This window comes from Bombus pyrosoma, linkage group LG5, assembly GCF_014825855.1.
Source record: "Bombus pyrosoma isolate SC7728 linkage group LG5, ASM1482585v1, whole genome shotgun sequence".
Classification (NCBI taxonomy): Eukaryota; Metazoa; Arthropoda; class Insecta; order Hymenoptera; family Apidae; genus Bombus; species Bombus pyrosoma.
Window position 1 is genome coordinate 4010307 of NC_057774.1, and position 24173 is coordinate 4034479.

The window sequence follows — 24173 nt, forward strand, 5'->3', positions numbered from 1 at the left end:
TAATGAACAACATTTAGATGTTGGAAAGCTGTTAAAATTCTCTGCTAGTTAGTCTTCCTCTCTACTTTTGCTAAATCAACAAACTTGCACAACTAGTGAAACGATTCAACGAAAGATGGAGTGGCGACGCTCAACGACAATAGGGCGATTCTACTCTGATCCTACTTGTTTCGAGAAAGAGAAACGGGCCCAGAATCCGAGGGTCATCGACGCGCGCCAGTCTACGTCATTCGGAATTTCTAGAAGGCGGTTTACGAGCGGAGAGCAATGGTCCATCGGAGGCCGCGTCGAACGACTCGGGGATCGCCTCGTTGTAAAACATCCGAACAAAACCAGCCGTGTAACCCAAACAGGCGATTTGGTTACGTAATGCGGGCAACGCTATCGTATCGCCAATGAGTCATGGCGACGCGCGCCCGTATCTTACGTGACGTACTAGTCGATGTTGCTGCCATCGGTTGGAGGGAAGAAGAGAGAGCATGAGAGTTGCCACAAGTGCACGTGCGCAAGCACGAGGATTTCGCGACATCTATACGGAAGAACGGTCTCGTGGCATTTAATCTTTCTCCTTTTCAAAGAATTCTTAGCAGATTTCCATTTACCGGACAGATACTTTACACACAGAAACTCGATCAGAGTTAAAAGGCTACGCGAAATGTAATCAGATCGATTCCAGCCAAATAGTAAGCAAGTAGAATATGAAGTAAACGAACGTTGAGAATTATTGCGTTCCAAATATCATCGTTATGAGCTAACGGGTTCGTGACACGAATGGGGCTAGCTGTTAGTACCGATATTCTATCCGAATAGAGTGTTCGTGAAACGCATAAGACATATTCTATGTAGAATTGTCACGATCGTTCTCGTGGCTAAACCAATAATTCGTAGATCAGGAAAATAAAATTCCACCTATCGTTGGAACAAATTACCGGAGACAAGCGACAAGGTATATCAGCAAGTAGGTGTCGTTTTGAGAAACACCCGAAAAACGTTCCCCAAGGCCGCGATTAATCGCTAATCCAGACCTCTAAACGGCGATAAGCAGCGCGACTAATCTTATCTGGATACGCATGGAGGGTCGCGTAACAGAAGTAGTTTAGGCAAGCGTTAGTGGAGACACGGGGGTGCATCGGCCCCTAAACGTTACGGATGTGTGCTCGTGTGCGCCTGCAGCGTGTAGACCGTAGACTCGCGGCTGGCATCTGCTATGAGTCACGGCTGACGAATGGTCGAACAGAGACGGAGAAAGCGGCAGAAAATCGGTGTGGCAGAGTGGGGGATTGCGAGAAGGGAGAGTTATAGATAAAGGGAGAAAAACGAGAGTCCGGAAGAAAGGAGAAAGGAGGGAGGAGACCGAAAAGTGGAAGATCTCGGAGACGTACAGATCTCGAAGAAAAAACAAAAGGGCTAAAGTCGTTGAAGGGAGTTTAGGTAAAAAAGGAGGGGGTGAAAATTAGTTGGAAAACGGAGAGGGAACCGTATTTTGGTAACAGAAGGCGCGTGTGTACATACTGACGAAAAGCCACGACACCTGCCGCGATGTCGAGAATGATACCAGGTTCCGGGAAATCCGGCGTTCTTGTTGCCTTCGCTCTATTTGCTTTCTCCCCTAAAACGACCCGGCTATAATTAACGGCGGAGGTATCGCGTTCTGCGAACGGCTAAATTGTGCGTGTTTTCTGCGCAATCCTATGCGATCAAATGTTAGGAAGTTCTAGTTAAACGTACGCAACGAATTTAAAGCGTAACGATTTTAATGCTTTTCGTTACACCGGTAATCTTATTTCATTGTTTATCGTCAATTTTTCTTCTTCAAAAGATCTACAGTCCGCTTGTAATCGATTGGTCCGCGCAACAACGCCGGCCATCGTCCCCGCCATAATTCGTAACCGCTTCTATCTACTTTTCTATGCTGCGCACTTAAAAATCATGAAATGACAAACGAATTTCGAAGAGAGCAAGAGACAAAAAGGACAAACCAATCACACCGTTGGACGTTAAATTAATTAAAAAGCATCTGCAATGAACGCAAGTTCTTAAAGCCTTCGTAGATTCACGTAGGCCAAAGAACACGCCTGTCCAAGCCACGAAGGCAAAATTTCCAACGGAGCACGTCATCGTGTCACGCTCGTTTTTCCCTCGTCAGAACGGCGCAGTTTGGTGTAACGGAAACAGGGTGTAACCAGCCGTTTCCGGTGGACCATTCACCGTGTGCGAAGACTAGAAGACGAAAGGCTTCCATTCATGAAACCATGAGTCACTGGTGCGCGCGCGTGTGCAAGCGCTCCAACGAATGCACACCCGTGAATCCCCTTCATGGTGCCCCAGTGTCGGCCTTTCGTCTCCCGTGTGTTTATTGCACCACATTCTGCTCCATGCGCGTGAACGTGATGAGGAGCGCGCGCGTTTGTGTATGCGTGTATGTGTATGTGTGTCAGCGCGCGCGCGTCAGAGCTCGCAAAGAGGGTCCTACCGAATGCGCAACTGGTGGAATGCTGTACCTGGCCAACCGACCGACACTGTAGGGACTGTTGCGTGAAACGAAGGGCACCTTGGTGCGTTGACCGTTAAGCCGCCTCTTCGACGATGGAGGACAAACAAAGCTGCGTTGATTCGAACCCTTACTCGAATCGATTTCGATTCATTTCCAACGTTTGGCAATTTGTCACGCGTTAACGAATCGTCGATGGATAGCTAACGTCGATTAGAATATTGGGGAGAAGCAGAGGTGGTACCGATGTTGTCGAATATGAAGTTAAATCCGAGCTAGATTAGGATTTTCGATACAGCGAATAATTAATAAGCTTAAATAGTAAGCGTATAATTGCAGGCAACGGGCAGGACAATGCTCAATTTTATGGCTTCTTGCACGTTCTAATTACGTTATTGCGACTACAATCTTAATTTATTCTTTGGCTTGAGTAGGGGCTGCGGAGCAAGCGGCGTTATGCGATATTTCGTTCGGTTGAGTTTGCTCTACGATTCGAAATACGTAGCCAGGTTAGATAGAAAGTTTAACTGGTGGCCGTTCACAAAGGATCACAGCCCTTGGTTCACAACGGCCATGAGGGGAAATAAAATCCGGACCAGTAGAAGGTTCTTCTCCTCGTTTGCCACGATCCAAAAAGGTCGCTCTATCGTTCAACATTTTGTCATCTGAACCATCGATTTCTACCTGTTTTAAGCGTATTTGCTCTATACCCTCTAGTCTCACGACCTGCTTGAACAACGAAGAATACGTACTATCGTCTCTTTGAAATTACTATATCTTTCGAAGCTACTCCTACCGATAGATCCAGACTGGATTGGCGTAGATACAAATGGTAACGACGATCATTGGCCGAGGACACACCCAGTCAGCCGAAAGAATTACTCATCGACAGAATCCAACATCTCTTTGTGAACGCCCTGCTCGTCGTCGCTCTGTTCGACTCTCACGGTGAATTAAACGCAGCTTCCTCGAATGTTGCGTTCCAACGAGCCGACATATCGCATCGCCGATGCAATTAGACCAATTTACCCTAACCGGCGATCCTCGTATTTTCGTTGAATCACACGCAACAGGTTCGAGAGCGTCAATGGAGCTGCCACGTTCATTCGTCCAATGTCAACACGCGGTTGCAAACTACTTGTGCGTCACCTATACGAATGGTGCTCCGGTTTAATGAATAGAGGCTCGTTTCATTGATCGCGTAGCTGAATCAACAAACTTTTTTTCCATCCATATATCGTGAATGTAAAGGAAACGTTCCAACAGCTCGCAGGTTTTCAAAAGATCGTCGTACCATCGTTGTTGGTAAACCGACTTACTACGAGCAGCAATACTCGTCACACGGTACGTGAGTGCTCCAAGAATGTTGATTCCATGGAGGCGGGGTACACCGTTACTCGAGGAGTCCACTCGGAACGTTTCCTCTAATAGGCATCCCCGAGCCATTAGAAAGCAATAGGACTCGATCAAACGAGAAACGTTCTCAGAATTATCTAGAATCTGTTCGTTCGTACACCCGTTTCATCGTTGTTATCTAAAATCCAGCGCGCCGCTATTATCGACAGTAGGTAAAGTCCGGCTGTTTCCTCCGTAAACCCTGTCGAATCGAGAGTGGACACTCACCGATGAAGTCGAACGCCTCTTCGAAGTACTGTTTAAGGTTCTGATGGCCGGAATCCGAGGCAGGGATTTGTCTGTACGTGATACCCCTCTCCTCGTGATATCCAGGTAGCTGTGAAGTGACATTGAGCACCCTGGTGGCGCCTAATGCGCGAAGGAGTTGTAAATCGGCCGCATCCCGGCCATTTCCAAGGTAGAGGAATGGGAGAACCCTGGAGGCTGGATGACTATCGATATCCGCCGGTTGGGGAGTCGGTGGTCCGGATAGACTTAATACCGGACAGCCTGGTCCTGGACTGGAACAACCGGCGACCGTTGATGGGCCAGCTGCGACAGTTGGTAGAAGCGTGTCCTCGCAGAGATCCCTGTGCCGCCTATGGAACTCCTTGTGTCCACCTGAAAGTAATCAAAAGGGGTCCGTGTCAGAATGGAGCAGCTTTTGATTTTTAGGCGCGGAGGGTTGGCTGGAAGCCTAACGAGACATCAGGGGCGTGGGAACTGGTCTCGAGGGAAGCATCGAGTTACTTTAAAAATACCGATACAGCGACCAGGAGCAGATGGTGCTCGTTCGATCCTGTGATCTTTGTCTATAGTTTGGTTACGTATCCTATTTATGGCATTTAACTCTCTGTGTGCAAGCATACTTCTTCGCGCTCTACAAACCCTCCTCGTTTACGTCCAAGTCTCATCCTTTTAACGTTGTTCAGAAAATCCTGGGAAACATCAGAGATGTTACGTGTCCTACAATCGCGTTTTTCCTTCGTTTGCTCGTCGGTACAACGCAGTGGTTCAGTCGTGCCGAATCGTATCCTAGAACTGTGTACACAGCGATTTCTCGAGAAACGCGACGAGCTAATAAACGGTTCTCGTAGCAGGTTCGCCATACTTCCGTGTACTGTATCTAAACCTGTACCCTGGTTCGCCGCTAACGACGAGAACATCGAGGAACTCTCTCGGGTGCCTCGAGGGCATTTCTCGATAAATTTAGCACGTTTTCAAAAGCCTAAGAAAGAATCTAGTATCTCGTAATCCGGCATGGTTCGTGTGGTTCTGGAAGCCCTATCGAAGTTGCATTATGAATCTCGGATCTTGAGAGTCTTCCAGTCTTAAGAAACGCAGGCTCGAACGATGTACTGGGGTGCTAAAGAGATTCTGAATACCTAATATACCCAGGAAGTTATTAAACGCGACAGATTTCTCTAGAATTTTCTTCGAAATGCCTTTACGCACGATTCCTGTCCTATTTATCATTTACCGATTTACTGTAGGAAACTTCGGGGATCCGTCCGTAGAATCTAGCAGGCCCTGAGTCGATTAACGCGAAGTATCCTGCTGAGCGACGCGTCTGGAAAGCGGAGTAGACGGACGTCGAAATGCAGAGGAGGAAATGAGATAGGAAAGAGGAACCGCGAATAAACGGCTGGGGTAAAAATAAAGGAACGTCGGACGCAGAACATCGAAGGGGGAGAAGGAAGAAATGTGGGCTAAAAGTGTCTTCCTCTCCTGACCTGCAGCTCGCAAGGCCTGGCCTGGCTCAACGATGAGTCACTCTTTTCGCCCCCTGCCGTCGCGCCGCCACGGCCGCCAACCCCGTGTGGCGGCTACTGTTGTCGCGGCCGATGATTATTCCGCAGTCGCCGCAACGAAACTTCCTTCTGCGAAGGGGAAGAACGGGGACAGGAGATCGTACAGCGGAGAGGTCCCTCCCGCTTCCGGATTTAATTTAATTTATCACGTTAATTCCTACTTTCTCTTTGCATTTATTACTTTAGACATTGCACGGTATTCGTGCGAGCGTTGTTCGATGTTGACCGATCGAATTCGGCGGTGACTCGCGTCGCTGGAAGATCGTTCGATCGACAACAACGCGCGTTACAAGCGCGAAATTCCATTTGACATTAAAATGAGAGGATTAAGGTTCAGAGATGCGAACGATGCGTTATCGACACGCCTGGCGTATAAGTAGACGTAATGCAATTCCGTGACCTAGTCTTAAGGCTGTCTGCCGGAAATCGTAAATATAGCGTTGGACACGTCCGACGAACACGTATCGACGACACGCGTGTACAACATGTGTGTCTATTCACGAATGGAACGATATCGTTTTATCGCTGATTTTTCAACGATTTCCCTGCGACGATTCGAAACACGCGTAACGGTTTTCGGTTCTACATAGACGGCTATGTAAACGCGGCGAAACTCGTTATACGATCCACATATTCTTAACAAAGTGGCACAACCGCGCCGCCTATCAATACCCACAGGGATATCCTACGCCGAGGACTGGTTTTCAAAGGAAATCGCAACTTTGAGCACGATCTATCGCGACGCGGTCACGTTATATGGTTAAAACATACGCCGTGCTACGTGACACAGCGCGTGACGTCACAGGTTCGTGTTTTACCATCACGATATCCGATTACCGCGCGCTCCTGCCAAACACCAAATTACAACAGTAATTACCCCTAATAGGTCGCGATTATTAAGAAAAGGAGTACGCGTATTTCTTCGCAGGGCATTGGCCTGATTTCCAAGCGTTGGCTGGCGAACGCGTGATCTTAAGCGCTGACGCGTGTTTCTCGTTTTAGTTTAAGATACAGCAGCGTCTCGTTAAATGGCCAGGGGCGGCATCCTATCTGGCCAATTGTCAGGGGTGGTGTATTTCTAGGAAATCTCCTTTTTTACGTCGAGCATCGGCCAGATAGCGATACCTGACGTACTTGTTGATTTTAGATTTGCTACACCGAGACTGTATCGCTGCACGAAATCAGTCTCGGAAATTGCCGCAAGTAACAGTTGGCGATTTTAGTCTGAAGTTACTTTGAGAACAAAATCTAACGCGTTGATTATAAACGTGGTCATTTGATATTCTGTGGAGCGAAATGGATAGCGATAGTGTCTAAAAAAAAAAAGTTGGATGACTAATAGGATATCAAGCAACTGTCAGGAAATGGTGGTAACGAAGAAATCGATGGCAATTTTCGACGAGTTCGAAAGATAAGGCTAACGGTAAAGGTCAATATAGTAATAGGGGAGTGATATTTTTGTGCCACCTGCGAAACGAGAGCATTGAACCTCGAGTACAAGTTGATTGTTATAATGACCTAAATGAGGTGACCCACATTCCATCGCGACGATGCCGTGCACTCCACTGTCCACCATGTACATACATTCTATGGGACACCGATCTTTCCCTTCTTACATCCTGCTTTCCTCTCCGATCGTTCGTATTCAACGATACAATTAATTCAGAAACTTTAACTTCCTTGTTAATTGTTTCTTAGATTCGTGTTGTAGTCCACAAGATATCGTGTACTGTACAAAACGGAGCAGATTTTTACAACGTATCGACGATATACTTTGTCATTTTGTCCCATTGTACATTGAATTAGTAAATAATTCTGTCACGAACAAACGCGCAACGTGTATCTACGATGTGATTCGACTTGAAAACGTAAGTACGTACGTTCAATTTACAAACGCGTGGAAACGTTTCAATGCGACGCCTCGGAGGAATCTGTAAATTCCACCGTACCAAAGATTAACACGAAACGAGTCATCGAGCACGCATTACACCTAAATCTAAGATACCAAGGCCTGAGTCATCCGCGTAAGAGATTGTATTTACCCGCGTGCCACGTTCGACTTTGTATTCTCCCGCCGCTGTGGACGTTTCAGAAATACCATCGACCATAGTAGTCGGATGACGTTGAGAACTAAATGTCTAAACGAAACATGGATAACAAATAAAATATGAGCGTGATTAATCATCCTACTAGTAGCATTAATTTGATTAATCAGCGACGGTTCCGACAATCTGACCATAAATATCGCTTGCTTTCATCTTTGAAAAATTTTCGTAACGAACGAGACGCTCGATCGTCAGACCTGATATTTGTTTTCCCTCTTTACCGAAGAAGACTACTTGTAAATAAAAAATACGCTCCTTTCCGCCAGAGATTTTTCGAATTATCTCGATGTACCATGCGCAAGGATCGTGTTATTCTTTCAACAGAATTGAAGCCGTGCAACAAGAACGGAATAAACTATGAGTCAAATTTGTTAGACTGGTTAGAAGGGAAACGAATCAACCGACAGATACATCGGAATGGTCCAGTCAAATAACGAGACACATCGGTCTAGTCCGCGGGGCATACATCGAGGAACATAGTCCGTGAGCTTACGCTTAGTGAGCCTGGAATGATTCACATTAACAAAAACCTTGGAAAGACAAACGCAAAGAGAGAGATTCTTATTCTTACCCCATGGTTCGAGATTCTCCAGAGGAACTAGCCTCAAAACGAGACACGGCGCTTCCTTCTTCATTCTTATTCTTGTATTACGTGAGATTTCCTCCACGATTCTCGGGACGATTCTCACCTCCTCACCATTTGACACATACGCGTACGACAAGAAAGAACAAGAGTCCCAGTATTCGATCACGCTCGAAATCTTCGGCGTTGCGTTACACAAAACAACGATTACGAGAGAGTGTCCCTCTCGTTTGACGATCGTCAACCGTCTAATCCGTGTTATTACGATGGTATCAAGCTTGAACTACTTGAATATTCCTCACTGGTAGCACGACACCACGAGAAAAGCGTGTTTACGCGTTCGCGGTGAAATAGGAAAAGATACGTGGCAAAAGCGGCGATTGCCCTTTTGCTTGTTGGCGGGAGACTGCTTTGGCTAAGCGGCACGAGAGAGTTTACATGAGGCTCGACTGGATGAGTCATCCGGCATGGCGCTGATTGGCCGACCGCTTCGTGACGTACGCGATTCGCGGACGAAGGCACACGAACGTAGTCGAGTACGAACCGCTGTCTGTGTATCATACGGTCGTCCTTGTTCACCACGCGGTGAACGGATCGCCGCGTCCTTTTCCACGTTCTTCCTAGTTTCTCGCAGGGCTTCGTGCATTTTGTAGCGGCACGCAACTCCGCGGCGTCCTATGACGACCTTGTCGCGCGACTTGCTCGTAAATACATAACGTAACGCGACTTAATTGCCGAAGCGTCGATAAATCGGCGCCGTTGCACTCTACGAATGGAAGAAAGATCCAAAGTACCAAAGATCGGGATAAGAATCTCCGTGAATTCCTATCGGTCCTACCTGACGGTCACATTCTAGCATCTTTTTATCGATATCGAGTCTAAGAGCGTCGGCGCTGTTCGTGCTTTAGAATAAGAGGCGACAGAAGAGATGTAATTCAAAAATAAAACCCGATTTGAATAGAATTGAATAGAATTGAATTTTCACGACGCTCGTCAAGATCGGACGTCGTGATTCCGACGGATTTGCCTTTACAATCACCCTCCTTTCTTTCCATGGTAAAAAAACCAAACCTCCTCCCTCCGTGGCCTAACCCGTATAATTAGAATTCGTAGACGCTTTATGAAAATCAAATTTCTAACTAGCGTCCAGGGTTATTTATAAGGAGCACGGGTCGCCAGTGAATATTGGACGGTCGAAGAAAGTCGAACGCCACGAGGAGGGCCCCTCGAACAAAAGATCAAAGGTTGACTTATGCCGCGAAGCAAAAATAAATCGAGGCATTATGCGTCTTTCGAACACTATGATTCACGGGATCTGCAATCGCTGGTACACACATCGACGAATACTCTTACGCAATTTTCACCCAGCAAAAGCTCTCTCGTCTAATTTTATCGCTTATCGTGATCCCTTGTTTAGTATGCACTTGTGAAATTCTCTCGCTCGTGTCTTACCCGACGCCGATCGCGACCAACTCGCGCCAGAAAACCGAAAACGCAAATTATAAATACACCGTCGAACGCCGATCTTCGATTTTTCGCACCCTGAAACCTATCTACGTGTCATCGAACGAACATAGAACCTGTTAATGCACCTGCTTCTTTAAATTTGCTTAGACAAGATTTCATTTCGGAAGAATGCGTTATCGAGGAAGGAATAACGTTTGCTCTGTCTGTGGTTTTCCTTCTTATCTTATATTTGCGAATATACGAGAACAGGACTTTCCTGTTTCTTGGAACGATCGCGCCATCGCATTGTCCGATTTTGGAAAATCCGTCTTCGTAAATGAGAAGAGACTATTACGAGGCTGCTTGATTTATCAAGATGTCTCGTCTGTTGCAGTCATATTACGAAGAAACGTTCGACACACGTAATAATTTCTCCGTATCAAGAGCGTAGCTTCGATATAACGTCATTGTTTTATTATTATTATTAAATATTGTACAAGGAAACGTGAGGATGTTTTAAGCGCAAGCAATGTTTCTGTTAAGTCACATACGCTTATCGATCTTTCAAGGATGGTTGAGGATGGTTGAAGTTGCAAATATAATTGTATCGTCTCTCTGTGCTTGAATCCTTTATAGCCTCTATCCTTCGTTGAGCCAAAAAAGACCACAAACATATCGTAAAATCCCAAATTCCAAGCTGACTCGTCACAACACCAGCATGTTTTTTTCTAATCAAAAATCGCGAGGCCGTCGATCCTAGAACGCCTTGCGAGTGATTCAATTGACCACGCGAGATGGAAATCCCTTCAAGGCCAATGACTAACGTTTACAGCGAAACGCTCGCGATCCGTCGTAGTCGTCTCCGTGAAGGCCATAAACGGTGCAACGATTATCATTGTGACGGCACTTTCCACCAGAGGATGTGGCGATGAGAGTCATCGTGTCCAACAGGTGCTTACCTCTAAATCCAGACCGTGATGTCAGTTGCTCGGTGACGACGAAAAATTCCGGCGAACAACGCTAAACCGCGATCGAGATACGCGTCGTTCCATCACGATGCTTCCGTTTAAGATTCCTCTAGTGAATTAGTCAGCTCGACCGAATCGAATTAATCACAAACAGAGTTGGAGATCATCCTCCAGAAAAATATTCCGGATAATCTGGGTGGGAATTGTGAACGTGATCCATGGTTTTAAATGATTCCAACGTAGATGTAAGACGAGGCGTCAGAATGACGTATCTCGATGATATGGGGATGGCTAGAGGTTATCTGGACGATTTGATCTAAGAAGGATCGTGTTTGACCTTCTTACGTCATTTAGTAGTTTACATTATAGAAGATACAGGATATATATTGGGTGTGTATGTTTGTTCTATCTTTGGCATCTCAATTTCTTTATGATAGATACGCGACCTTCACGGCAGATCTAATCAAAACTATATTAGGTGAGTCATCGCTTCTTCATATATATTGGCCATAATTTCTTGCACCAACGCATTGCACGGTACGTTTTGACTTCTTCAGTTGTAGAAGTTTAGCAAACTCTACAAGTTTGACTTGGTCGCTCTAGATTAAGATAAGATTGGATGTTTTCAACGATCAAAGACAATGTTTTGTTATTTCGTTTCAATCGGGATTAATTTGAGGAGAATAATTGCGTAGCAGATATCGCAAGAGGCATCACAGCTGCGACATATGCAAATCGATAATCGCAACCGATGACAGCGAATACGAACGAATACGTCCCGTGAATTTTTAACGCCGGATTAATCACCATAGGCGTGTTTATTGCGCGCATTCCAGCTGGATTTGATCGCGATCGGGACCACGAGCGAACAAGATCGAGGCATTCCCCTCAACGCGACACGACGTGAATCAAATGGTAAACAGACGCGAGATACATACATCGTTCGCAATAGTCTGCTTGGTGGTACGCGATCCGCCATGATTCACCGTGGCGCTCGGTCTATTGGGAATAAAGTTCATCGATATAATGCTCTGGCGATCCGGCTAAATAGGGATAATGCATCCTCCGATAAATATCGGTGGAAACTTTTCGCGAGTAGCATCGTAAATTCTTTGCATGTCGATCTAAAATAGCTTGTGGTGATTTAAATAATTTTTCTTGACAGTCAGACTTCTCAGATAATTCTGTACCTAATACAATATACGTATGCATTAATGAACCATACGTTGTTACGACGAATCTAATTGAGTGGAAACATTCAGAAACTTAAAAACTCAAAGAATCGAAGATTTCAGAATGAAAAATCTCGATGATTGAAGAATTGGATACTTGTAAGACAAAGATTTGAGGTTTTAAAGGAAAAAATATAATACGTCATCTTGTTACCAAAATCGGTAAAATGCGAAGGCTTAGTCCACGGTACGACGTAGAACCGTTCCTGCTATCGAGACGCAAAAGTTGATATCGATGCTCGATGTGGTTAGCTATGAGTCACGCGGCCAGAGCGCCTAGGCAGTTCTCAACGACCCTGAATTACGTCGGCGATCCACGCGCGCTTTTGTTTACCGGCTTTCAAGCTAGCTAACTTCTTTGTGATTCAGATAGAAGAACTTACGAGAGATTCGCATAAGTCAGAGCGAGTCGTCGCGCCGTCCAATTCACGGAAACTCCGTTGGTTACTCGCTGCGTTTCGCAAAAACATCCCACACATCTCACACATGATACAAAATAGCAGAAAATGTTAATTGAGACAACATGTAAACATGTTTACTGTTTGTTGTTGATCGATACTTGCAAATGAATAATTCTAGTCTATAGCTTTTTGAAGATGATCGATGACAATCGTTATTCTTATTCTCGGTAGTTACACGATTAGAATTGCAAAGTTACAGAATGACCGATTGATAGAGCCAAGATGATCTTAATTCGCAATTTATCGACGACGTTTGCGTGTCTCAAGAATAACACAGAATAAAGCAGCAGATAGATCTGCAAGGATGCACCTTGATGTGTCTGTTATTGAGATTCCAAATTAACGTATCGCGTCACGAGGAGACGTTGTGGTTCACATGGTTCGTTGTTTTACGTATTCGGATACGTAGAAGAGACTCTCTTCGATCTTATTAGACGCTCGAAGGAGCGAAGGGAAGCGTGCCAGAAGGCAGATCCCGGACACTCTACGTCGACAGTTTTTCGCAGGCGATTAACAGTTTCATTTACATGCGGCCACTATGTAAATCTGTCTAGTTACGACGCTTTATGGCACGCGCGACGATAATTCGAAACTGGTTGGCACCGTGGCTGTGCCGTTTCCTGTCAAACTGTTATTTTCAATCGGACTTTATGTCCCGTGCACGGACAACAACTTTGCTATTTCTGACCGAGCCAATTGTAACCGTTGGCTGGCTATTAATAAAATATTCGTCAAACGGCAAGAACGTAGGAAAATGCAAATCGAGCACAATATTTTGATATATCCTACTTTTTCCTCTCTATCGATATGACTTTATTGCATCGTGTTCGAACTATCGCAAAGCCGATAGCGTTCGAAGAAATTTTATAAAATATCGATATCAATAGCTAGCCTAGGCGCCGATATTTCCTCGTTTATCTGTGTCATTAGTCATGACCGAGTTTTTCATTTTTTCCTCTCCCTTTCTTCCTTTTTTTTTTTTTTTGCTTCTCTGCCTTTAACTGAAGTAGTGAAGTTGTCCTATGAAAGGACAGTTTATTATTCCACGATAAAAGTTGTTTGTACATGATACCCGTGATAATACGGATCGTCTATTAATCTTCGATTAATCTCCGTTCAATATTATGACTCACTAACTGTAAGCGAGAAAAATGGGAAACGAACGACTCGATCGTCTGACTCACGCATCTTCGCGGATTGCTCTATTTCACTTTGATCTATCATCAAACGATTACATTCGTCCAGCTAAAAGCTTTCTTCTAATTAAGAAAACAAACGCTCGGACGAATATCTGTTTCAAAACAAGACTGGAAAATACCATTTTCGTGGTGTTGCGCCAGCAAATCGCTAATTCATAATTAGACCGCGGACGTTTCTACTATATCAATTCCCATAAACATCCGCGATCTATTCATGGAACGCCAATACACTGAAACGAACTATTTCGCCCTCTTTCGAAGTCGTAACTTAATAGAGCGCATTATACGTGTTCAATCATCACGAAAAAGCGTTACGAAGCATTGGAGCAAATCACAATCATCGCACAGCCCCTAAAACAAATCACGACACCCTTCGAGTTGTCGCTGGAAGCGACGCGACACCAACCCGAGGGTGGATCTCCCGCCAGCCACAGGTGTCGTATACACCGTGTCCTCGACAGACATTCTCCATTAATTCCGGCGAATCGAAGGGGTTGCGAATCGTCGGGCGAATACCATAAACCCTATGCTGGGTTCGTTTGGTCGTTCTGGCCCGAGGCCACAGTTTACAGAGCGGGAAAACAGAGACAACGGTACACGCGTAATGCCGCGGTTAACGCATTGTCGCTTCCCAATGGATGAGGAGCGGGATCCAGCCACCTGCCACAAGGCTGGTGGATCGTACGTCCTGGGAATTCGCGTAGCTGGAACATGCACGCACGGAACGCGTCACGAAGGATTCCGGTGTGAATGAATCACTTAACGAGAAACACGTGCCGAGCATACGTAATGTTTCTCTTCGCGGCGCTTGCGATGTTTGCCGGAAAGATGACGGGTTGATGGATGGACGATGGCAAGACACTTAATGCCTTTTTCTTTCTCCAAGGAATTTCTGATTGCGAACTGAGTTTAGAGAGTCAGCGGGAAAGAAGTTTTACCTTTCCGCTATGGTACTGTAGGAACTAAAGATCTTCTCGGTACGTATATCATAGTTTTCGTTGATAGGAAAAAGAAACAGAATGGTTTCCTCGCTATTTCAGTCAATCTATTCGAAAAATGTAGAATTCTTTCGGGATATTTAAACACAAAGATAAGTGTTTCAACTGACAGACAGATCCATTAAACAATTTGCAAGACACGTCGTAGAACCGTGTTACTGCATCGTGAACGTAAACGTGAGTCATCCAGCCGATCGCTTAACACAGCGAATGTTTCTCTCGAACAACGATCCCTCTGTAACGAAACGAAACGAAACGACTGTAGGATCCCCTCGAGAACGACATCGATGCCATCGACAAATTAAAAAACACCTCCGAAGAATCAAACATCGGTCGCTCGTCGTAGCCCATCGATCATTCGGAAGAATTGCCTAAAATTAAATATCGTGAGTTTGTCGATTTCTAACGAATCCACTCTGTCAGTCATCACGTTCACGAAATTTCTCACGAAACCTTTCTTGGAAGAAAACTACTTTTCCAACTGTCTTTTAACAAGTTTGACATACGTCATGAAACAAGATATCACTTTAATCTCGATCATCTTTGGAATTACATCGAACTAGAGGAGGGTGAAATATGTGCTGGATATTAAGTTCACCCTTCTCTCTGCTTACTTTTTCTTCGTTCTTTCGTTCGAACGAACATTTAATTCGTTTCAGAGCGACGATGGCCGGATAAAGGACTCGAGGTGGGGTGAAAATGACGAGGGATAACGAGGGAGACGCAGAAGAGAATGGAACGGTATGAGCTGGCAGCGAGCATCGGTTGTGAGTCAGTCCAACATTTTCTCAACGACACTTGGCTCCCCTACGAACGTTTTTTTTTGGGAAACCCTTTTCTCCTTCGATGCACTGATTTTCGTCCACCGACGCGCACGCGTTGCATTCGTTCTATAATACCTAGCCGTTTGAACATCGATAAAGAACTACGAGTAGAGATTGTCAAGATGATTTCATGCACTTCAGACATTTATTCCTTTTATCGAATAGAAGCATGTATAGCTTGATGCACCTCCTATTGTTCTAAATTTAACTATTATACTATAGTTTAATCCGATAGTAACTTCTATGACAGCACGTAAAAATCGTGTCGAGCTATTGTTACGTACAACTATCTAGAGACCAGACTCTTTTTGTCAATAAACATTATCGATCAGCGGTAAAAGCGCTAATTATGACGTGGTACTATTAAGCAACGTCTAAAGATCGATGTCTCGTATAGTTCTTATATTTTCCTTCAGTCTTCACCGTGCTTCCATTTTCCAGGTACATTTGATACAGAACACGAGGAAGGTAAAGTATAAAACAAGAAAGAAAGAATGTACGAGTAAATAAAAATAGAACACAGGACACCTGCTCTCTTTCTATAAAAAACCAACGATCTATTGAAACAATTTGTAGTCGTTAGGGAATTATCGGGGAATAGAGCGTGTCTGACGTTCGGTCAGACAGGTGTGTGACAAAAAACAATTAGTATTCACCCGGTTTTTGGCTATTCCCCAGTTAGAATACCTAGATGAATCGTCGATTTATCGAGGATTTTATCGCCACGCTTATCATTCTGGTGGCCAGTCCGATATGTTTAGTCACTCCGATTTGAGTGGAAAGAAGGAGAAACTCGTGGCTCGATAAGGATAGATCGAGCGTATCGACGATAAAAAGGAAAGATAACGCCCGATACGAGGCATTTCACTTCGAGAAAATCTTGTTAAATTTCCGAGAATCGAATTGAACGCAAGACTCGATAATCGGTCGATCGCCATTCATCGAAGAAAAAGCGTTATCGGGATGAGGAATGAGATTGGAGATGAAATTTGCGTAAAAGATCGATAGATGACTGACGTTGCTGATAAACGGCTGGTAAATGATCATAATCACGCGCTAATAAACGAATATATATGTAAAAATTGTCTCGATCGACTCGTAAAGACAAAATTTCCTCTTTCCCATGCTCGCCGAAAATGACAAAGGTAAACGATTCGAATAAGAAGCTCGGTGTTCACCAAACATCTAATCCGATAATCCGGAAAAAAATGTAGGAAAAAAGTACATTAGATGCATGAACCGTCCGTTGGACGATATATACGTATTTGGGCGCATAATCGTATGCGGATCAATGACAGGATTCAGAAGCCGTGAACGCTTAGGGGGACGGACGGCGGATTTGGTGATTTATTCGAGTGGTCCATGCTGTCTGAGCTCGTGCCACGAATAGCCCACAGAATCATACCGGGCGATGTGAGTCAGCGGCGGATCGTAGTAGGAAACGGCTACGTTTTCGAAGGACGTTTTAAGACCGACGTTCCCGCATTCTTTCCGCGTGCACGCACAGGCTCTGATTCATTTCGCGCTAATAACCCCGCGACCCTGATTTCATTAGCGTCTGCAAGCTCCTGCGATATCTGGCAGTCCCTCCTTCTCGAGAAGATCTACGCATGAATCTTCACGTTGTTGGGTTTGTTGATTTTTGGGTTGAACGCGTCGTAAATAAATTTACAGACCGCAATGATTTTTCGTACGGCACTTTGATCTAATCGTACAGAATATTGGCCTTGTGATTTTATTGCGATGATTTTGTACCGAGTTGGTGCTCGTTGCATTCTTGAGATTGCGTTGCATGAATATTTATTTGTTGTATGGATGTTCGTTTATTTAGTTGGTCGTTCTATTCGCGTCGAGCGAAGTCATTGCTCGTGAGCGAAATATTATTGGCTGCGAAACGTAGAAAAACGCGCAGCACTAATTCCTGTTCTTCTTTCTTCGTCTGGTCGTTTCAATTTAACCTTCGCGACCGAGAATGATACTCGCGAAACTTACAATACAGATTACTAAATGAGTCAGGTATTTGTTTGATTTTTGAAACTTTGTCGGGAAGTTGCGTTGTTCCTGCCACCGTCTGTATTTGCTTTTCGCGAGAACGATGAAGCAATGTTCGTAACAAATGAGTAATGGGTACGCAATCGTCGAAACTAGAGATTTTACATTAACTGCGTTGTTCTAATTAAAAATAGGCCATGAGCGACATTGTGGTGCGCGTTCCTCGAGAAGGTCTCTCGAGTAACTGCTGAGGAACGTCTCTAGGAAATGAAACACTAACGCTATTCTTCGGAATTTGCATGAAACGGCTGCTTTTGCATTCTTTCAAGCGTCGCAACGTCGTAACGAGAAACACGCGTGACTCTCAATTACGCCACGCTGTTTATGGTGGTATTTGAGTCACTAATGTGACTTCGACTGAATCTCGATTGCATAATTGATCTGGCTTTTGTTTCAACGCCAACGGGAACGAACGAATGCAAACAGGAAACCTGCAGCACGGCTCATGAATAAAAATTTGTATTTTTCGTTTTATTAGTTGGCATCGTCGCTCCCTCGTCGGCGATTCTAAAGAAGAAACTTCCATCTTCTAGAATAGCTGCCCTGCCATAGAATTTAATGAAACTGGCGCAACGTTATGCACCGTATGCCATGAAGAAGGAAATCATGGATCGTTACGAAGGAAAAGAATGCGTTTCAATTGACAATTCCGAGTTCACGGTGCGCCCTTTTATTTAACTCGCTCGTTTGTCAAACAGCCTTCTGTGGAGAGTACCCGTATGGAACGACGACACAGCGAGAAGCAATCGATATTTCCAAGCGACTTACGAGCAAACTAATTGCGTCAATTTACATTAATTTCAGCCACGCTCCCGTCGAACGTCATCCCGCAGCGAATTACTTGTACTTTCAATTAGCTTTCGGCCGAGTACGAACAGTGACTCACGATTTTATTGCGAAGTCTACACCTTGGCATCGATAATGACACCATTCTCGACAAGCGATGCTTCGAGATACGCTAGGATGAGAAAGGAATCCCACAAATTCCTTTTTCTTTTCCATTTTCCCTCCTAAAGCGTTATCTTTTTCACAATTGTTAACGCTTACTCGCCCCAATGGCAGAGGTTCCTAAGGTTCCGAGAAGGCTATCTACAGCGATTCGAAGAATTCCTCGTTATCCTGTCCTCGATAGCCCGTAAAACGACCTTTAAAAGTTTATCTCGCCTTCAAATTCTTATTAATACCGCAGCTGCTGCTACCAGAGTGGTTGGCTGGTGCTTATCGTTCGAAGACGGTCCCAATTACGCCTGAAATTCCCCACAGGGGAAGAAAAAGGGACACGGTACAAGCGGGCCGTTGTCGCGAGACGACTTCACGGAAGTCCCCTTTGCCATGCTTGATTTATGTGCGCTTGCACCCGTGCGCAACTGATTGCTACCTGCGCGCTTGCTTATTTGCAGATCGGCTCGGTCGTGTACCCGTATGCACCGGCACAATCGATATCGGTCGTCTGAATACGAAGCTACTATTCTTACCGACGTGTACGACTTTTCCTAGAAATGCGATTTAGTCGAAGTCGTACACTTGTAAAAATGTTTTCGAACATTGTATATATTGTCCTTTGTTCGAACATAAACATTTTATTGCTACACAGAATTTACGATCATCTACGATTTCCGTATTGGAGTATTGTGCTCGTAATGGTCTATGGTTAATTTCTTTATGGTCCAACAATCGTACCAGTCGATTAACGTGACTTACAGTTAGATGATACCACGGTATTTGGCATACCGCACTCTTGAACGTCACACAACGATATAGCATTGCTCGCTTTTGACCGAACCTCTTTGTCCACTTTGACCGGCAGTTTTATTGGAAAGCATAAGAGCAACAACAATTTCACAACGATAGTTTTCGGTCTGTCTGAGACCCATTAATACGTAGGATTAGACACGGATTATTAGCTTTCAACGTGTATTTTGTAGCTCTTATTGCCTGCCACTTGTTCGCGAGACTAAGAAACAATAATTACATTTACGTTAGGTACGCGTAAGTAACAAGTCAACTAGCTAATGTTACTAAACTTACTACATTATACTTTCGAAATAGTTGATTAAATAGTGTGCGATAAATTATCACGTAAAATCGTAGAAAATTCACGAGTTTTCCGCCACGACGAACGTAAATCTCCAGAGGCTGTACCGCGATTAATTTCGAGACGCGTTTCGAAGGGGGCGTCATTATGTCTCGCATATATTATTCACGCACTGAACAGTTTACCGGCACAATGCGTCGTAAAACAGCGTGACTAAGTACGATCTATGGGGACTGCATGGCGTGCACCTTGTGGAAATTCTAAACAGAAAGTCTACCTACATTTTTCCCGTGATTCAAGATCGAAGTAAACTTCGATGGCAGACGAGTTAATCGAAACGGGATAAAATTAGAATCCAGAACTTGTAAACGATGTGTCATAATTTTACAGAGGCCAAAGTATACGTTTGTATAGTTTCGGATCTAGAAGTGTTCGATTTATTAGATCGTCCGAAAAGTTTCTTTCGTTTTAGAAGGAAATAATGGATGCACCACATTTCTCGTTTTATATTATTTTATCGAATTACGTATGATCCATTTTGTCCCATCAAGATAAAGATCACAATGTTCGACAGATTAGGTTTCATGTTTGTGTAAAGATGTATCGTTGTAAAAAACGTGTCTGTAAAGGAAAAACGCTTTTCGGGCAACCTGATACATTCGTATCACATATTAAACGTCGTTAAATTTATACGTAGGTTCAAATACCAAACACTGTTGGTAGGATCGTTGTTTAAGGCCGGAGACGAGTTGAAAGAAGATCGGTTCGATGTCAAGCGAGGGACTGGCGAGAAAATCGAATCGATCGTAAAATCTCTGCCTACGTGTAAGGACATGACGCGTTGCATCGCCGCTGTGGCAATCCCGATGATTTCTAAGCAACGCGCATCAAGATGCTTTTCTCAATATCGTTGGATAATTTGACTTTCTCACAGTTGTAAATTTCTACAAAAATTCTAGTTCCGATATTTCGATTCTCCTGCCGTAAGTGTCATAATCCTTTCTCTTCTAATTCTTTTTTCAGCGGGTATTTTAAAACTGTACTTTGATGCAAATACAGTTTGTTTTCGTTGCGATTGAGCCTTAAACCATGCCACGAGCGTAATACATCGTTACGAAACAACAGGTCAATCTATCTGCACAAGGAAAAATCTAAATGACATCGTATTGGATAGGTCAATTTCATCGGCGACGTTCGGTTCGAAGCGTGGCGCGTTCTCTCCGTGGTAAATGAGAGTTTTAGAAATTGTTAAGCGATATAAACGATACGATCGGGCGACGAGCACACGCTATTTATCCGCGAATGAAATGAAAGCAGTCGTTAAACGGGGAAATAGAACGGGGTATTAAAGCGAGACATAAAGTAACGCCCAAAGTGAGAACCAAAGTAATTTACGCCTGATGGTTAAGTAACCTTCGGGCTCGTAAGATCTGATTGTCTGAACGAGAATCAACGATCGTCAGGCATCTCGATTCCGTCGTAAAATCTCTGCCCACGGTTCTAGAGGTCAGCCTCGTTATGCTTGCTCATGTGAAAATCTAAACGAGACTTCTGTTACACAACCGATTGCGGTTACGATACAATCCCTTCCTTCTTCCGTCCATTTAAATTTATTAGCGTCTCTTCTATCTCAATTATTCGGGTTGCTTTCTTCATCGACCGTTCATCGAGTTCGGACGAGTGGGTTCGACCGCGATTCCACGGCAATTTAGTCAGCAGATTTCGTTTCAGCTTTTCAAATTTCGTCGGAGTTCGAGCGAACCAAGTTGTACCGCGGCTATTTCTCCCAACCGTCTAATTATATTCCGCTTAAATTCTTCAACATCGACACCTCCAATTACGTTGGAAATCTTACAAGTCGTTGTGGCCACCGACCAAGACCAGGAAGAAGCCAAACACGGTGTTGCTCGAGCCTGAGGGCAAGGATCCACGATCCTGGATACCATAACAGAGAGGCCGCGCCGCGTAGACAAGCCTGTAACGTATTACACACGATGTGGAAATCGGGTAGGTACGCGGTGGAGCGGCGTGGCCGAGCGAGAGGTGAGGCGAGGCGAAGGTGTGAAGGCCATGCGAGGAAAGCAACCCGCATTGTGACCGCCCTTTCCCTCCTCCGGACCCCTTTGCTCGTTTCTCGTGCAGGTCTGCCAATGAACGGCATTCCAACGGCATCTCGGCTCGTTCATTGTCGATCTCCCCCTTCTCAGACACTTTCGATCAATCCGGTCTTCTCCTAAACGCGGCACAACTCCAGCTCGCTACCTGTCGTCACCTTGCACCTGGACAATCGGAATCAACTTTCCTCCAACCTTGTGATTTCCATTCTTCTTTTCTTATTTCTCTTACATTTACTTCGTTCGCTTCGTCTTATTCTTTTATTCTTTCCATTATACCCACTGTGTTTTCTTTCATCTATTTCTCCCCTGTCGTATTCCATGCAACTCGTAATTTCCTAGTTCTCTTCGACTATGATCTACCTTAAATTTATTTTTCTATTGTACTACGCGTCGCGCGCATTGTTTCGTTGCGATCGTTTACAATTATACGGCCAGCAAAGATCTTTCCACGGATCTATCTTCCTTTCCGTATTTCTCGATCACGGATCCGCACTTACCCGAGCTGTTCTCCATCTCTCAGGCAATTTCACGGCACTTTGCCTCTTTTACCCGCGGCAATGACTCACAATGCTCGTTTTTAACAATGAAAGGATTAACTGCATCAGCAACATACAATGCTTATTGAAACCGAGCGTTCATAACGCTATCGTTACTACTTGATCTTTCGGGACTCTATTCTTTAAATTTCATCAATTTGCCAACCTATCGTTCGCGGATCTCCACATTGTACGTAACGTAAAAGTTTCTCGAGAGTTTTCATCGAATCTTGCACAAAATATCATCGATCCAATCGACACATATCTTTTACAATCTTCTCGTTTGTATCTTTCTTCTGTTTTTCTTTTTCTTAAAGCTGCGCGACAAAGCGCGAGCAATTAATTTCTTTCATCGAACACTTTTTGCTTTGAGCGTTTTTATCACGACAAACCTGATATTTCTAGCACGATACCGGCAGTCTGAGGTTGTCATTAAACGGGTTAAGAGGCGAGTACCGCTTTTTGGCGCCCGAAGTCATCGCGGCGCTGATTGTTCACGGTTCACGATCGAGTGAAATTGTTCGTTCGAGCATGGATGACTTCACAAAGAAAGAACGAAGTGGACGACAGTGAGTCACCTCGAATGTACTCATTTATTGACACGGAGGACGATTGAACGTAGGTACACTGTCTGCTATTACTAAAAAAAGACCCATCGAAGAGAATATCGTTCGTGTCGATACTCGCGTCTTTACAATGATATCATCTTTCCAAAATCGTCGACAATCGTATGATAAAGAGCTCCTTTCGATTCTCGTCGCATAACAATCGCCTGCCTGATACTAACACGGACTGAACTACTAGTTGACTCATAGATCGATTTCAAAAAGCTTTTGTGCATTTAACGTCGTTCTTCCATTTAAATCTTTCACTTAATAGGTTGCCAGAAACACGCGGGCATTGTAACAATTCCGCGTAAACAACTTTGAAAACCAAGATACGTTTACTCCGTTTCCTGGAAAAACCGTTAAACGGACTTCGCGATATCCTCGAGTCACGCGATTAATGAGAATATTGACCTTGTACAATAGCATGTAATTTAGTAGCGATATTTTTAGTTTCTATATTTTTAGTTTATATAAGAAAACGCGATCGATCGTTATTCCGTTCCGTATAAAATAATTGTAATAAAATAATGACGTGGTCGAATGAAAGCACCGTTAAGTAACACGAATATGATTACAACTTAGTCAAATTTTCATTTTCTAATAAAAAGCGTCCGTCCTCGAGAAAGAAGAAGAAAAGGAAAAGAAAAAAAAATCGCGAGAGACAAAGGTGCGTCAGAGTCTCGAGTCTGGAGGATACCGAGCGGATGGTCGCGAAATAAAACGCGGTTCGTCGACCCTGTGCACCAGCTGACGACGTTCGAGCGTCGGCAACGGTCCGTTGTTCGTGCCGGCTCCTTTCATCCGCTTGATCTCAGCACCGATGATTCATTCCCCATTCCCAAAGCGGCCGAATAGGAGACGAAGGACGACCGCGACGAGGACGCGTGTGCAACTTGTTCGCCATGTTTCTTTTTGCCTTCGTGTCTCCTCTCCCCCTTCTTCAGCCCCTGTTGGCCACGTTTCTCACGTCCTTTCATTCTTTCGGATCGGAGACAACGCGTGAAAGAACGAAAGTGGAAGCCAGCATCCCGGGGGCTCGTTTAATCCACGGAAACGATACACGCGAAGGGAAGGTCGAAGAAGAGACGAGACAGTCTTTGGGGAACGGTGTCTGACCGGCTTTTATTTGGCAGCACCGAGACGATGACCTCACTGCTCATTAATGCTCGCCAAGCTGGCTAAATCGGGCGTCGCTGACGAATCTGGCACGGTGTCCGCAACGTTCCGACACCTTGTGAAAAATGTGCCTCGTTTCTCGCGGGACGCTTTCGGAGTTTCGTCTCTGCCGGTCACCGGCTCCCGACCGAATTAG

The 24173-nt window shown here is 44.6% G+C and overlaps 1 protein-coding gene across 6 annotated transcripts in view; it reads right to left on the reverse strand.

Moving 5' to 3' along the window:
- The window catches only part of LOC122568011 (dual specificity protein phosphatase 10-like), a 58584-nt gene that overhangs the window by 4076 nt on the left and 30335 nt on the right, over positions 1 to 24173 (reverse strand). For all 6 annotated transcript variants that reach the window (XM_043727270.1, XM_043727269.1, XM_043727273.1 and 3 more), the window contains one exon: positions 4115 to 4507. In XM_043727270.1, coding sequence (XP_043583205.1) covers positions 4115 to 4507 — 393 coding nt within the window. The remainder of the gene's footprint in view (positions 1 to 4114; positions 4508 to 24173) is intronic.